This window comes from Oncorhynchus clarkii, unplaced genomic scaffold (assembly GCF_045791955.1).
Source record: "Oncorhynchus clarkii lewisi isolate Uvic-CL-2024 unplaced genomic scaffold, UVic_Ocla_1.0 unplaced_contig_307_pilon_pilon, whole genome shotgun sequence".
Classification (NCBI taxonomy): Eukaryota; Metazoa; Chordata; class Actinopteri; order Salmoniformes; family Salmonidae; genus Oncorhynchus; species Oncorhynchus clarkii.
Window position 1 is genome coordinate 33,399 of NW_027258166.1, and position 18,225 is coordinate 51,623.

Here is an 18,225-nt window from a genome sequence, read left to right on the forward strand (position 1 = left end):
TCTGAGGCCGTTAACATCAACAGTGAGGACAAACCCAACCTGCCTCTTTCCTTCCACACTGAGTCCAAACCTACAGTCACTGGGTCCTGATTGTGACAGTGGAGCCCAGTTTTCTCTGCAGGATCCAGAGATGGCATCAGTGAAGCTGGAAGACTGCAGTCAAACACTGGAGCTGAATGTCAACATTAAAGATGAAGAAGAAGAGGAGGAGAAGATTGGGACATCTGTTAATCATGGTAACAGCAGGTTCTATCTATCTATAAGTCATCTTCATAAATTAGACCTCCATAAGTTATGACCCGGTCTATTGATAGGTTGAAGTCTGTAACTCTGACATCACACGTCCCTGAGAAACTCCACACTGCACAACAAAGCTTGTTGTGCATTCCAACTTCTCCACTGTGTATGAAAAGTTACTGTAGGACTGTTTCATGAGGAACTGTTTAAATAAGAAAGTCATGTTATTTCATGCCACTGAGTCTTGTATGGTTTGACACCAGTATTGTCAGCATTCAGAAAAAATGCAATTCCAATTAATTGAACACTGAAATGACAGTTATCATCAATCCTTTGAGAGAAACATTTCGAATTGGAATTTGGTTTGCATTCTGAATTAACTTGAATAGAAATGGAATTGACCCCAACCCTGGTGGTTGCTAACTTGTGATAGTGAGTGGAGGATGATATGAAATGAGTGTGTAGTTACTAACCCTTGTGATAGTGAGTGGAGGATGATATGAAATGAGTCTGTAGTTTCTAACCCTTGTGATAGTGAGTGGAGGATGATATGAAATGAGTGTGTAGTTACTAACCCTTGTGATAGTGAGTGGAGGATGATATGAAATGAGTCTGTAGTTTCTAACCCTTGTGATAGTGAGTGGAGGATGATATGGCTCCTAATTTTCACTCCTTTTACCCCTTTTTGCCTTCAACTCTTATCCACTTTTAGAATTAGTTTTATTCATTTTTTTGTATGGTACAGCCTACTGATATGAAGTCATATGTATATCTCTTCAACTGACTGGTTCTTCTGATGTTGTTCACACAGGAGACCATGTTGAGACATTCTCTACATCCAGAGAGCAACAGCAGGAAGATCACAGAGCTAAGAGGTCTCACCACTGCCCACATTGTGAGGAGATTTTCCCAATTCTATCAAAGCTAGAAATGCACCTAAAAATACACACAGGAGAGAGTCTGTATTCCTGTTCCGACTGTGGAAAAAGCTTCAAAACATCAAGGTCTCTGACAGTTCATCAGAGAACACACACAGGAAAGACGCCTTACTCCTGCTCGGAATGTGGAAAAAGTTTCTCTCAACAGAGCAATTTAAAAACACACCAACGTATACATAAAGGAGAGAAGCCTTACTCCTGCTCTGACTGTGGGGTCAGTTTCTCAGGATTGGATACCTTAAAAACACACAAACGTATACATACAGGAGAAAAGCCATATTCCTGCTCTGACTGTGGGAAGACATTTTCTCAACTGGTCCATTTAAATGCACACCAACGTATACATACAGGAGAGAAGCCTTACTTCTGCTCTGACTGTGGAAAGAGTTTCTCTCAACAGAGCAGCTTAAAATCACACCAGCGTACACATACAGGAGAGAAGCCGTACTCCTGCTCTGACTGTGGGAAGTGCTTCACAACATCATCTGCAATAAACGTTCATCAGAGAACACACACAGGAGAGAAGCCTTACTTCTGCTCTGACTGTGGAAGGAGTTTTTCCCGATTGAATACCTTAAACTGTCACCAGCTAATACATACAGGACAGAAGCCTTACTTCTGCTCTGACTGTGGGAAGAATTTCTCTCTACAGAGCAGCTTAAAATCACACCAACCTATACATACAGGCGAGAAGCCTTACTCCTGCTCTGACTGTGGAAAGTGTTTCTCTCGACAGGGCAGCTTAAAATCACACCAACGGATACACACAATAGAGAAGCCTTTTTCAGAATAAAACCGTACATTTTGGGTGGATTGACAATGGACCCCTGCTTAAAGTATCCTCCTTTTTAAATGAAGTCTTACAGAGTTGGCTACAATGTCATCCTCCAGATAAGGCAGATCTAATATTACAGCAAATAATATGGCTCAGCTCCAATGTACTGATAGATCAAAAAAACTTTATGTAAAAAAATGTTTAGAATATCTATGAAGGACATACATTTTCAACCTTTTACAACATACAACATTTTCAGACAAGATAGAAAGGCCAAAGAGGGCGGTGTTGCAATCTACTGCAAAGATAGCCTGCAGAGTTCTGTCCAACTATCCAGGTCTGTACCCAAACAATTTGAACTTCTACTTTTAAAAAGCCACCTCTCTAAAAACAAATCTCTCACCGTTGCTGCCTGCTACAGACTTAAAAAAATCATACAATGTGATTTTCTGGATTTTTGTTTTAGATTCCGTCTCACAGTTGAAGTGTACCTATGATAAAAATTACAGACCTCTACATGCTTTGTAAGTAGGAAACACTGCCGATTTTGCAGGTTATCAAGTACTTGTTCTCCCCACTGTATATCTCTCTGGTCACCCACAAAACCAATTCTTCCTTTGGCCGCCACTCCTTACAGTTCTCTGCTGCCAATGACTGGAACGAACTACAAAAATCTCTGAAACTGGAAACACTTATCTCCCTCACTAGCTTTAAGCACCAGCTGTCAGAGCAGCTCACATATTACTGCACCTGTACATAGCCCATGTATAATTTAGCCCAAACTACCTCTTTCCCTACTGTATTTATTTATTTAGCTCCTTTGCACCCCATTATTTCTCTCTACTTTGCACATTCTTCCACTGCAAATCTCCCATTCCAGTGTTTTACTTGCTATATTGTATTTACCTCCCTCATTTGCTCACATTGTATATAGACTTGTTTATATATATATATATATATATTTATTATTGACTGTATGTTTGTTTTACTCCATGTGTAACTAACTCTGTGTCGTTGTATGTGTCGAACTGCTTTGCTTTATCTTGGCCAGTTCGCAGTTGTAAATGAGAACTTGTTCTCAACTGGCCTACCTGGTTAAATAAAGGTGAAATAAAAAAGACTGCCTGATGCTTTCACATCAGCATGGACCAACATCCCTGTGGAACGTTTACAACATGCACAATCCATGTCCCGAAGAATTCAGGCTGTTCTGCAGGCAAAATTGGTGTAACTAATAAACTGTCCGGTGAGTGGTAAATGAGCAAGGCATACTGGGATAAAAGTTTTGGTTAACAGCATACATGACTGGTTCCCCAGGCACAAAACCCTCGAATAGGCTCTCAATTTAGCATATTTAACAGGCTGCTGATGGGCCATCAACTGCGTCCCATTGTATTTACACTGGTTGGGCTGGTTAGGCCCACAGAACAATGACACTTGCCCCAATAGCCAATCCGCAAGCAGTTGTATGGACTTCACAAAGCTGTGGAAATATGTCCAGACAGTCACAATTGTTATTTATTCAAACTGATATATAGATATCAGTTAGACAAATTACAGTTGAACTCATATTGATTAACTAGATTTTCCATATCAGTGCCCATTATTAAAACAATGTAGTCTGATGGTTGACTGGATGGCACTGCTTCCCTCTGCAGTTTTCTGTGGGAATGAGCTGGTAGACAACATGTATCAGATAGAGATGGTGTGATGATCAGTTTTCTGTGGGAATGAGTTAGTAGACACAACATGTATCAGATAGAGATGGTGTGATCAGTTTTCTGTGGGAATGAGTTCGTAGACACATGTATCAGATAGAGATGGTGTGATCAGTTTTCTGTGGGAATGAGTTCGTAGACACAACATGTATCAGATAGAGATGGTGTGATGATCAGTTTTCTGTGGGAATGAGTTTGTAGACACAACATGTATCAGATAGAGATGGTGTGATCAGTTTTCTGTGGGAATGAGTTCGTAGACACAACATGTATCAGATAGAGATGGTGTGATCAGTTTTCTGTGGGAATGAGCTGGTAGACACAACATGTATCAGATAGAGATGGTGTGATCAGTTTTCTGTGGGAATGAGTTCGTAGACACAACATGTATCAGATAGAGATGGTGTGATCAGTTTTCTGTGGGAATGAGTTCGTAGACACAACATGTATCAGATAGAGATGGTGTGATCAGTTTTCTGTGGGAATGAGTTTGTAGACACAACATGTATCAGATAGAGATGGTGTGATCAGTTTTCTGTGGGAATGAGCTGGTAGACACAACATGTATCAGATAGAGATGGTGTGATGATCCGTTATTAATACTAAACAACTATTTAACGATACACAATCTTAGAAATGACTTCATGTATTTATTAAATTGTCATTTTAGTCATTGATGAGAAAAGTGTTTTGGATGAATGCATTGAACTGAATCGATCTACCAATAAATAAAGTTTGTACATTTTTGCTGGTCAAACTCTTCTTCTCTTTTGTATAATTACATAGGGCCATGTCTCTCACCTGAAATCTGCTGCTGCATTCATCCCAGTCATCAACAACAGAGCATTGGGGTAGGTCCATGTCTGACAATGTGTGCGCAATTACAATGACAATTTAACATATTCAATAAAAAAAAAAAAAGAGAGATAACAAACATACTGTTGACACACAGGCTATGGTGTAATGGAATGTTTTGCCATGTGTGGCTGGTTTTGTGGATTTTGACACTTATGACTGGTTATGACATCTACATAAAATAATGCAATATGTCTAAACAGTGACAAGTTCTATTAGCTGTTATTGACATATTGTGACTGTGTTATAAAGTGTTATGACGCTGGGTGTAAAGTAGTGTTAGTGATTATTCTAATTCTATAGTTAAAATATAATAATGACAACAAATTAAAATGCCAGGGAGCAGTTGTTGTGACAGAGTAGGAACCAGTGTTTTCTATTAGCTACGTCATGTAGCTAACATTCTTGCTTCACATATTCCTATTTGGTTTTGAAGATACTGTTTCCCAAACAACATGCTGATTCAGGTCTACAGCATCACTGGTATTATCAGGCTGCATAGCTAATTACGTTTGCTCCGACTCAGTACATTTATTAGATTGCTAGCTAGCGATTAGCATTAGCGGCTAACAATATTTAGGCCCAACTTGCAGTGTAATTTTAGAACGCTAGTGGTTTATATTAAGAAGTAAAGAGAAAACAGCATTGATGTCATCAACATTGCCCTCGGAGTGTGGTGTCAGGAAAATAACCTCACACTCAACGTCAACAAAACTAAGGAGATGATTGTGGACTTCAGGAAACAGCAGAGGGAACACCCCCCTATCCACATTGATGGAACAGTAGTGGAGAGGGTAGTAAGTTTTAAGTTCCTCGGCGTACACATCACAGACAAACTGAATTGGTCCACCCACACAGACAGCATCGTGAAGAAGGCGCAGCAGCGCCTCTTCAACCTCAGGAGGCTGAAGAAATTCGGCTTGTCACCAAAAGCACTCACAAACTTCTACAGATGCACAATCGAGAGCATCCTGTTGGGCTGTATCACCGCCTGGTATGGCAACTGCTCCGCCCACAACCGTAAGGCTCTCCAGAGGGTAGTGAGGTCTGCACAACGCATCACCGGGGGCAAACTACCTGCCCTCCAGGACACCTACACCACCCGATGTCACAGGAAGGCCATAAAGATCATCAAGGACAACAACCACCCGAGCCACTGCCTGTTCACCCCGCTATCATCCAGAAGGCGAGGTCAGTACAGGTGCATCAAAGCTGGGACCGAGAGACTGAAAAACAGCTTCTATCTCAAGGCCATCAGACTGTTAAACAGCCATCACTAACATTGAGTGGCTGCTGCCAACACACTGACTCAACTCCAGCCACTTTAATAATGGGAATTGATGGGAAATGATGTAAAATATATCACTAGCCACTTTAAACAATGCTACCTAATATAATGTTTACATACCCTACATTATTCATCTCATATGCATACGTATATACTGTACTCTATATCATCGACTGCATCTTTATGTAATACATGTATCACTAGCCACTTTAACTATGCCACTTTGTTTACATACTCATCTCATATGTATATACTGCACTCAATACCATCTACTGTATCTTGCCTATGCCGCTCTGTACCATCACTCATTCATATATCTTTATGTACATATTCTTTATCCCCTTACACTTGTGTCTATAAGGTAGTAGTTTTGGAATTGTTAGCTAGATTACTTGTTGGTTATTACTGCATTGTGTGTGTGTCTTGTAGCTAAAAAAATATATATATTTTTGTTTTGCTTGTATTGATGGAATGTTTGTCCTCAGGGCACCATAGCAACTGAGACACTGGGTTCCTGAGTAAAAACAGTAAAACTGTAGAGAAACTCTCCCAAACAGACACAGAGTCAGACCAGGCTGAGAGGGAAGCAGTAACACCCAGTCAACTGGCAGACTATAGCTGTGTTCGAATACCCATACTAACATACTACATACTAAATGACTATATACCTCAAACTAGAGTTAATTTTAGTATACTGTAAACGAACGGTATCGTTTCAGTTGAGCGTCCGAGAGCTTTACCTGTCTTCCGGATGCTGTTGCTATGCAACCTCTTGCCAGCTTTTTAGCATATCAAATGACTAGCTAAACATTTTAAGATTTCGGGTGTGTGTTCGTAAATTCAATCTGGAGTGCCAGAGTGCGCTTGGGCTTTCGTAAATTCAGAGCGTTGTCAGACTGTCAGTTCGTATCGCTCTCGGAGCGTTCAGAGCCACACTGGACGCTCAAGCGGAGGAGGAGGGTTGATCCGAGCGTTCAACGGCAGTCAAGCACCCAAGCTAACTGGCTAACGTTTGCTAGCTACTTCCAGACACAAATGAAAGAACACCTCACTGACCATTTTACTTGCCATAGCAGAACTGGTTAGACTGTTTTCATGTAATCCAGAGCGTTGGTGACTGCTAGCAATAATTTATTAGGCTTTCTTTTGCCGACGTTTACTGACGCCGGCTATATTCAACGGGTGTTGAGCGTTCGTAAATTCATCAGTCATTCTGCACAAGAGTGTTCTGAAATCGGAGTAGATAGCCAGAATTAACAATGTCTATTGAAACGCACAATGACTACAGTATAGAATGATGTGAATAATCAAGTCAATAAATGTTGGTTAGTTAGATACCAGATAGTTAATATACTGCCTGGCAAGTTCCATGTAACGTTATTAGTATCCAACTAACGTTAGCTAACATACCAGTACATACTGCTGTAATGCTATGCAGTTCCTAAGGATAGCGTAGCTAACATACCAGTACATACTGTTGTAATGCTATGCAGTTCCTAAGGATAGCGTAGCTAACATACCAGTACATACTGCTGTAATGCTATGCAGTTCCTAAGGATAGCGTAGCTAACATACCAGTACATACTGCTGTAATGCTATGCAGTTCCTAAGGATAGCGTAGCTAACATACCAGTACATACTGCTGTAATGCTATGCAGTTCCTAAGGATAGCGTAGCTAACATACCAGTACATACTGCTGTAATGCTATGCAGTTCCTAAGGATAGCGTAGCTAACATACCAGTACATACTGCTGTAATGCTATGCAGTTCCTAAGGATAGCGTAGCTAACAAATTGTCAGCCAACTTAACGTGTAACGTAACTTATTTGAAAAGTCATTACTTAATTACATTGCTCAACATTTTCTTAACATTTGTTATAATTAGTTAAAGAAATGAATTTGTATTCTCTCTCATTGGACTTCGGCTGCATATTTTACCCCATTTTCTTGAAATCTGAACACGTTGTGAAGCCATCCCCCTTTTTTCTGAAGAATTGCATTATGGGCCCTAAAAGTACAGAAATAGTGTCCTCTGTGTGTAAACTTCGTATTTTGGCGAATTGCATGCTAACCATATCCATACGATGACCAATAAGCATACTATATACTCCATTCACGTCACAAATAGTACAGTCAGTGCGGTTAGTTTGAGCATTCAAACACAGCCTGTTTGTTTTTAAAATGAGAAGCCTCACAGAGGGTATTCAACACTACGGGCAAATCCAAGGTCATCTCAATATGTTTACAGTAGAATCAAACAAAACACACCAAAACTAAAGGAGCACACTAATCAGTAAAGTAAAGAGGCTAACATTCTATAACTCTTCCTTTCCACTGGACAGTTCTCTCACAGTGAGAAACAATAAGATTACAATAGTGTTCTACGCTTTCTTAATTCAACGTTACCATTTCCTTTATGAGATGAGAATGAAGTGATGGAGTGACTTTAAACTTAGCTGGTCTGAGAGAACTGATGCTGCTTTTCTTCTTAATGTATACGTTGATGTGTTTTTAAGTTGCTCTGGTGAGAAAAACTCTTTCCACAGCCAGAGCAGGAATAAGGCTTCTCTCCTGTATGTATACGTTCATGTGTTTTGATGTTGAGAAACATTTGACACATTCAGAGCAGTAGTAAGGCTTCTCTCCTGTATGTTCATGTGTTTTTAAGGTATCCAATCGGGCAAAACACTCTCCACAGTCAGAGCAGTAGTAAGGCTTCTCTCAAATCCAATCAAATGTATTTATATAGCCCTTCTTACATCAGCTGATATCTCAAAGTGCTGTACAGAAACCCAGCCTAAAACCCCAAACAGCAAGCAATGCAGCTGTAGAAGCACCTCTCCTGTATGTATTCGTTGGTGTACTTTTAAGCTGCTCTTTTGCGAGAAACTCTCCCCACAGTCAGAGTAGTAGTAAGGCTTCTCTCCTGTATGTATACGTTCATGGGATTTTAAGCTATCCAATCGGGAGAAACTCTTCCCACAGTCAGAGCAGGAGTAAGGCTTCTCTCCTGTGTGTGTTCTCTGATGAGCTGTCAGAGTTTGTGATATTGTGAAGTTCTTCCTAGTCAGTACAATAATACGGATTCTCTCCTGTGTGTATTTTTAGGTGCATTTTGAGCTTTGATAGAATTTGTCAAATCTCCTCACAGTGTGGGCAGTGGTTAGACCTCTTGGCTCTGTGATCTTCCTGCTGTTGCTCTCTGGATGTAGAGAATGTCTCAACACAGTGTCCTGTGTGAACAACATCAGAAGAACCAGTCAGTTGGTGAGATATACATGACTTCATATCAGTAGGCTGTACCATACAAAATGGGAATAAAACTATTCTAAAAGTGGGTAAGAGTCAGAAGTTCAAAATGGGCCAAAAGGAGTGAAAATTATGAGCTATATCATCCTCCACTCACTATCACAAGGGTTAGTAACTACACAGACTCATTTCATATAATCCTCCACTCACTATCACAAGGGTTAGTCACTACACAGACTCATTTCATATCATCCTCCACTCACTATCACAACGGTTAGTAACTACACAGACTCATTTCATATCATCCTCCACTCACTATCACAAGGGTTAGAAACTACACAGACTCATTTCATATCATCCTCCACTCACTATCACAAGGGTTAGTCACTACACAGACTAATTTCATATCATCCTCCACTCACTATCACAAGGGTTAGAAACTACACAGACTCATTTCATATCATCCTCCACTCACTATCACAAGGGTTAGAAACTACACAGACTCATTTCATATCATCCTCCACTCACTATCACAAGGGTTAGTCACTACACAGACTCATTTCATATCATCCTCCACTCACTATCACAAGGGTTAGAAACTACACAGACTCATTTCACAGAACTTTAAAACACTGTCAGTTGGTCTACTTCACTTCTTTAGTCTACTCTCTGATCACTCCAGACAGCCCAGTTAATAAAACATGCTGACAATACTGGTGTCAAACCATGCAAGTCTCAGTAGCATGAAATAACATTTACCTTCTCATTGAAACAGTTCCTCATGAAACAGGTCTACTGCAACTTTTCATGCACAGTGGGAAGTTGGAACAAGGAGTTATTGTCTTGACAGTTCTGGAACTTTCTTTGAGTCTAAAAATAGATTATATTTTTTTATTGTACAATTATCTAATTTCAACAGATCAGGCAGCTAAACATTGAAGGTAAAATATTAATTCAATCACAGACACATGCACACTTTAAATTACACAATGTAAGTGCACTTAAATTGACATAAATTAATAAACGACTCAAAAACCATTTAGTACAAGGTTGCAGTATGTTTTAGGCAGATCTATGTAATATTTTCCTGAATAACCTTGTCTTCACTGTATTATTTAGCGATTAACCAACATTTCCAATTTTTGGGGGGTTATTAAAACAACTAATTGACTGACGTCGTTTCAAATGCTTGAATTTGATTTAGTTCCGTTTTGTTTTCTCTGAGCCCAACGGCCATTTCTCTAGAGATAAATCAAATCTTTAACGAGTGAAATCAAGTCAGGAACTACAATATGTGGTACGTGTGATCTCTAGATGGATACTTTTACGTCTGCTACGTTACGTTAGAGGACTTTAAGGATTTTTTTTTTTTATCAAGTAATCAAATAGGAACTAAGTATTGTGGTAGATATTTTAAATACTATAAAATGAGAGAAACTTATTACACAAGTCAGAGTTATACTTAAACTAAATCTTTATTCATTTATAAATAATCAAACACAAATGGACAGAGTGAGTTCTCACTGAGTGGAGTGAGCCACTGGGTTATCTACTATCTCAGGATAGGTCAGGATAGGTGCAACCTCCGAGATGATGTACAATGGTTCCAGACACTAACCCCACACATCCTGTGCCAGACCTTAGGCCCCAAATACAAGGAACTTGTTGTTTTGTTCAGTACTAAGAACTTAAAAGGACACTTGTTGTTACTTACTTTCCACCTTGCTAGGAGGGTGTGACTGACACACAGACACTTGTTACTTAGTTTCCACCTTGCTAGGAGGGTGTGACTGACGCACAGACACTTGTTACTTAGTTTCCACCTTGCTAGGAGGGTGTGACTGACGCACAGACACTTGTTACTTAGTTTCCACCTTGCTAGGAGGGTGTGACTGAAGCACAGACATTTGTTGTTACTTAGTTTCCACCTTGCTAGGAGGGTGTGACTGACGCACAGACACTTGTTACTTAGTTTCCACCTTGCTAGGAGGGTGTGACTGACGCACAGACATTTGTTGTTACTTAGTTTCCACCTTGCTAGGAGGGTGTGACTGACGCACAGACACTTGTTACTTAGTTTCCACCTTGCTAGGAGGGTGTGACTGACGCACAGACACTTGTTACTTAGTTTCCACCTTGCTAGGAGGGTGTGACTGAAGCACAGACATTTGTTGTTACTTAGTTTCCACCTTGCTAGGAGGGTGTGACTGACGCACAGACACTTGTTACTTAGTTTCCACCTTGCTAGGAGGGTGTGACTGACGCACAGACATTTGTTGTTACTTAGTTTCCACCTTGCTAGGAGGGTGTGACTGACGCACAGACACTTGTTACTTAGTTTCCACCTTGCTAGGAGGGTGTGACTGACGCACAGACACTTGTTACTTAGTTTCCACCTTGCTAGGAGGGTGTGACTGAAGCACAGACATTTGTTGTTACTTAGTTTCCACCTTGCTAGGAGGGTGTGACTGACGCACAGACACTTGTTACTTAGTTTCCACCTTGCTAGGAGGGTGTGACTGACGCACAGACATTTGTTGTTACTTAGTTTCCACCTTGCTAGGAGGGTGTGACTGACGCACAGACACTTGTTACTTAGTTTCCACCTTGCTAGGAGGGTGTGACTGACGCACAGACACTTGTTACTTAGTTTCCACCTTGCTAGGAGGGTGTGACTGAAGCACAGACATTTGTTGTTACTTAGTTTCCACCTTGCTAGGAGGGTGTGACTGACGCACAGACACTTGTTACTTAGTTTCCACCTTGCTAGGAGGGTGTGACTGACGCACAGACATTTGTTGTTACTTAGTTTCCACCTTGCTAGGAGGGTGTGACTGACGCACAGACACTTGTTACTTAGTTTCCACCTTGCTAGGAGGGTGTGACTGACGCACAGACACTTGTTACTTAGTTTCCACCTTGCTAGGAGGGTGTGACTGAAGCACAGACATTTGTTGTTACTTAGTTTCCACCTTGCTAGGAGGGTGTGACTGACGCACAGACACTTGTTACTTAGTTTCCACCTTGCTAGGAGGGTGTGACTGACGCACAGACATTTGTTGTTACTTAGTTTCCACCTTGCTAGGAGGGTGTGACTGACGCACAGACACTTGTTACTTAGTTTCCACCTTGCTAGGAGGGTGTGACTGACGCACAGACACTTGTTACTTAGTTTCCACCTTGCTAGGAGGGTGTGACTGAAGCACAGACATTTGTTGTTACTTAGTTTCCACCTTGCTAGGAGGGTGTGACTGACGCACAGACACTTGTTACTTAGTTTCCACCTTGCTAGGAGGGTGTGACTGACGCACAGACATTTGTTGTTACTTAGTTTCCACCTTGCTAGGAGGGTGTGACTGACGCACAGACACTTGTTACTTAGTTTCCACCTTGCTAGGAGGGTGTGACTGACGCACAGACACTTGTTACTTAGTTTCCACCTTGCTAGGAGGGTGTGACTGAAGCACAGACATTTGTTGTTACTTAGTTTCCACCTTGCTAGGAGGGTGTGACTGACGCACAGACACTTGTTACTTAGTTTCCACCTTGCTAGGAGGGTGTGACTGATGCACATACATTGTGGAGACAAGTGATTGGTTCCCATCACTCATTCCTTCACATGGTTTGCAATAGGTAAAGACACATTCACATATGGAAACAATGTTTCCTTCTGACCTCCTTTTCCCTGTTCTCTTTCTGATATTCTGCATAGCAACAGGAACATGTGATAGACAAGCCTGGCCTCAGGTGACTGGGGCCCAGATGAGGGAGGAAGAGCAGTTGCCAACACCAAACTCCCAAAGGAGACATTCTAATAACAAGAGTTAACAGTTTAAGCATATTGACTGATGGACTGTGCCGGCCTCCACAATGGATCAGTCCACCCAGACAGGAACCAATCAGACAGGTGTCTGAGACTGATGGACTGTGCCGGCCTCCACAATGGATCAGTCCACCCAGACAGGAACCAATCAGACAGGTGTCTGAGACTGATGGACTGTGCCGGCCTCCACAATGGATCAGTCCACCCAGACAGGAACCATCTTCATTTATCTACGTTACTTCGCCAATTCTGATTTCACCACAGTACACTGAACAAAAATATAAATGCAACATGTAACAATTACACAGTTCGTATAAGGAAATAAATTAATTAGGGCCAAATCAAATGAATGTCACATGACTCGGCAGGGGTGCAGACATGGGTGGGCCGGGGAGGGAACAACCACTGAGCAGCCAGGCCCAGCAAAATCAGAATGAGTTGTTCCCACAAAAAGGGCTTTAGTACAGACAGAAGTATTCCTCACTTTCATCAGCTGTCCGGGTGGATGGTCTCAGACGATCCCGTTGGTTGAAGAAGCCGGATGTGGAGGCCCTGTATTGGGGTGGTTATACACCACACAAAAAGTCTGTGGTTGTAAGGCCAGTTGAACACACTGCCAAATTTGGCTGCTTATGGTAGATAAATTAACCCTAAATTCTCTAGCAACAGCTCTGGTAGACATTCCTGCAGTCAGCATGCTAATTGCGCGCACGCTCAAAACTTGAGACATCTGTAGCATTGGGTTGTGTGACAAAACGTCACATTTTAGAGCGGCCTTTTGTTGTCCCCAGCACAAAGTACACCTGGTTAATGATCATGCTGTTTAATCAGCTTCTTGATATGCCACACCTGTCAGGGAAATTGATTATCTTGGCAAAGGAGAAATGCTCACTAACAGGGCTGTAAGCACATTTTTTGTACAACATTTGAGAGAAATAAACTTTTTGTGCATATGGAACATTTCTGGGATCTTTTATTTCAGCTCATGAAACATGTGACCAACACTTTAGATTTATTTTACTCACATACTTCCACACAAACAGTAGGTATCCTACGCACATACTTCCACACAAACAGTAGGTATCCTACGCACATACTTCCACACAAACAGTAGGTATCCTACGCACATACTTCCACACAAACAGTAGGTATCCTACGCACATACTTCCACACAAACAGTAGGTATCCTACTCACATACTTCCACACAAACAGTAGGTATCCTACTCACATACTTCCACACAAACAGTAGGTATCCTACTCACATACTTCCACACAAACAGTAGGTATCTTACTCACATACTTCCACACAAACAGTAGGTATCCTACTCACATACTTCCACACAAACAGTAGGTATCCTACTCACATACTTCCACACAAACAGTAGGTATCCTACGCACATACTTCCACGCAAACAGTAGGTCTCCTACGCACATACATCCACGCAAACAGTAGGTATCCTACACACATACTTCCACACAAACAGTAGGTATCCTACACACATACTTCCACACAAACAGTAGGTATCCTACACACATACTTCCACACAAACAGTAGGTATCCTACACACATACTTCCACACAAACAGTAGGTATCCTACACACATACTTCCACACAAACAGTAGGTATCCTACACACATACTTCCACACAAAACAGTAGGTATCCTACTCACATACTTCCACACAAACAGTAGGTATCCTACTCACATACTTCCACACAAACAGTAGGTATCCTACTCACATACTTCCACACAAACAGTAGGTATCCTACTCACATACTTCCACACAAACAGTAGGTATCCTACTCACATACTTCCACACAAACAGTAGGTATCCTACTCACATACTTCCACACAAACAGTAGGTATCCTACTCACATACTTCCACACAAACAGTAGGTATCTTACTCACATACTTCCACACAAACAGTAGGTATCCTACTCGCATACTTCCACACAAACAGTAGGTATCCTACGCACATACTTCCACACAAACAGTAGGTATCCTACGCACATACTTCCACACAAACAGTAGATATCCTAATCACATACTTCCACACAAACAGTAGGTATCCTAATCACATACTTCCACACAAACAGTAGGTATCCTACGCACATACTTCCACACAAACAGTAGGTATCCTACGCACATACTTCCACACAAACAGTAGGTATCCTACGCACATACTTCCACACAAACAGTAGGTATCCTACTCACATACTTCCACACAAACAGTAGGTATCCTACTCACATACTTCCACACAAACAGTAGGTATCCTACTCACATACTTCCACACAAACAGTAGGTATCCTAATCACATACTTCCACACAAACAGTAGGTATCCTACTCACATACTTCCACACAAACAGTAGGTATCCTACGCACATACTTCCACACAAACAGTAGGTATCCTACGCACATACTTCCACACAAACAGTAGGTATCCTACTCACATACTTCCACACAAACAGTAGGTATCCTACTCACATACTTCCACACAAACAGTAGGTATCCTACTCACATACTTCCACACAAACAGTAAGTATCCTACGCACATACTTCCACACAAACAGTAGGTGAGTTTTATCCTTTTCCGTAGTTCTCACCACTGTGTATCACTACCCAGCCGACAGTTCCATTCCCCCCAGATTAGGGAAACCTTGAGAAGTATTCCCTGTGCTCTCATAGGTTCCTCAGAGGCCTAGCCAGGTCGGTCCAAACACAGTTTTAATTGTTCTTCGGTATTTTCCTGGGCACACACACACAAGTTCAAATCTTAAACTAGCCTTGCTCAGACAGTCTGTTTTTCCACTATACAGATACATTGTTTAAAACAATTAAACATTGTTTAAAACTACACACATCATCAGATTATAATTGTATGATTCTAATCAATTTCATACAGTTATAAGGTTTCAGAGTGGAATTATTTTATCATTATCTTTCAACATATACATTATTCTATCACAAGCTAATACCATTTTTTTTAAACACGTAAAACGAACTCAGAAGTGTTAATGGAATCTTTATGAAATCTTGATGAAATAATGTAGATTAATTCACTCAAACTCAGTCGTCTTTAACTATGTGACTTCCTTTGCTCGGTTTGACACAAAAATAACATCTTTACCAAAGTGATAATACCTTGATGGATTTTCAACCTAGCATGTTATTTCAATATTAGTCAATTGAAACGTGCTATTACATACCTGTAGTAATACATTTGAAACGGACACGAAACCTTTCGTTTTCACAGCACAGATCTAGTGCTTAGTGGTGGGGAGTCGATTCCTTTCGTTTTCACAGCACAGATCTAGTGCTTAGTGGTGGGAGTCGATTCCTTTCGTTTTCACAGCACAGATCTAGTGCTTAGTGGTGGGAGTCGATTCCTTTCGTTTTCACAGCACAGATCTAGTGCTTAGTGGTGGGGAGTCGATTCCCATTTCTGGGTAAGATTCTGTATTTTTGCATCGGAGGAAACTATTTTCCGTAGTCTATTACTTCGAGAACAAAAACTGTAGCATCTTTCAAGCAAATAAAGAGCGACCTAGCGAGGGAGAGAGAGATATGGGAGGGGCACAGGCAGACAGTCAGAACCATGCATCGGGCTTCTGTCATAAGAGTCAATAAAACGGGGGCAATTTGGAAAAACAAATCTTGTGTGAAATGTCCTCTGGAATAACACACATGCTTGGTTAATAATGACAAAAAGAACATCTCTAGTAATGCCTGAAAGTCTCTAGAAACGCCTGTCCCAATAGGGCTATAACATGGCAAAGAACATGTTGATCATCCCATGGGATCTGTCAAAGCCACACACAGCAGAAATATCACTGAAATATTCTAGTTCCTACACAACCTTCTATATTCATAGTTTTTATGGGTAACATATGTTGACAATCCTAAGGGTGGACTGTTTCAGCATGATATAGATGCAGTTTAATGGGGTTGGAGGGCTGGGGAGAGTTTTTTGCGGGAGGGTGTGGTAGAAATTAGTAGGGATTTGTTGATTTAAATAATTATTTTACAGACAAAAAAATATGCAGACCATAAATGATCTCACACTCCTGCACAGGTGGCAGAATGCACCTTAAACATTTGTTTGCAGACCCCCATGATATCATCGAAAAAGCCAGCTAGGTAGTTTATCCTTGTGGCTAGAAACTTCAGCGAGAATTTGAAACCTTTTTTTTGTTGCCTGGAGGGAAAGAGGCATGCAGTGTGCGATGCGTGTTCGGCCTTGCGTCCACAGAGACAGGGAGACATCAGGCCATTCATTGGGAGACAGACGGAGAGGAGGCAGACTCAGGAAGGCTAGAAGATGGCGGAGGGGATGTGTTGTTTGATGGCGTGTCGAGTGGAGACGAGAGAGAAGGAATAAAAGGGGAAACTAGAGAAGTGGTCGTGGAGTAAATCTAAGCCTACTTCTGACTGTTCTTTGGATCCATCTAGATACCTGGGAGATCCGTTTGAAGTCTCCATGGTGATGTGTAGGATCCATCTAGATACCTGGGAGATCCGTTTGAAGTCTCCATGGTGATGTGTAGGATCCATCTAGATACCTGGGAGATCCGTTTGAAGTCTCCATGGTGATGTGTCGGATCCATCTAGATACCTGGGAGATCCGTTTGAAGTCTCCATGGTGATGTGTAGGATCCATCTAGATACCTGGGAGATCCGTTTGAAGTCTCCATGGTGATGTGTAGGATCCATCTAGATACCTGGGAGATCCGTTTGAAGTCTCCATGGTGATGTGTAGGATCCATCTAGATACCTGGGAGATCCGTTTGAAGTCTCCATGGTGATGTGTCGGATCCATCTAGATACCTGGGAGATCCGTTTGAAGTCTCCATGGTGATGTGTCGGATCCATCTAGATACCTGGGAGATCCGTTTGAAGTCTCCATGGTGATGTGTAGGATCCATCTAGATACCTGGGAGATCCGTTTGAAGTCTCCATGGTGATGTGTAGGATCCATCTAGATACCTGGGAGATCCGTTTGAAGTCTCCATGGTGATGTGTAGGATCCATCTAGATACCTGGGAGATCCGTTTGAAGTCTCCATGGTGATGTGTCGGATCCATCTAGATACCTGGGAGATCCGTTTGAAGTCTCCATGGTGATGTGTAGGATCCATCTAGATACCTGGGAGATCCGTTTGAAGTCTCCATGAAAATCATAGATGACTTAATAGGTTTAAGGTTTTTAAACCATTACATATGCATTAGTGAGAATACTGGTGGCTGGCATATTGGCTTGTCCCCATGGTGACGTGTAGAGGTGTAGTGACATGTTTTTAGGAGATCGAAATATACATTTTGAATTTTAAGAAATAAAACA

At 41.4% G+C, this 18,225-nt stretch overlaps 1 protein-coding gene across 1 annotated transcript; it reads left to right on the plus strand.

The window, feature by feature from the left end:
* On the plus strand, positions 1 to 3,585 carry LOC139395894 (zinc finger protein 879-like). The gene is made up of 2 exons (XM_071143207.1): positions 1 to 236; positions 1,049 to 3,585. Exons 1-2 carry the CDS (start codon positions 131 to 133, stop codon positions 1,966 to 1,968), a joined length of 1,026 nt encoding a protein of 341 aa, XP_070999308.1. The 5' UTR covers positions 1 to 130; the 3' UTR covers positions 1,969 to 3,585.
* The last annotated feature ends 14,640 nt before the right edge of the window (positions 3,586 to 18,225 follow it).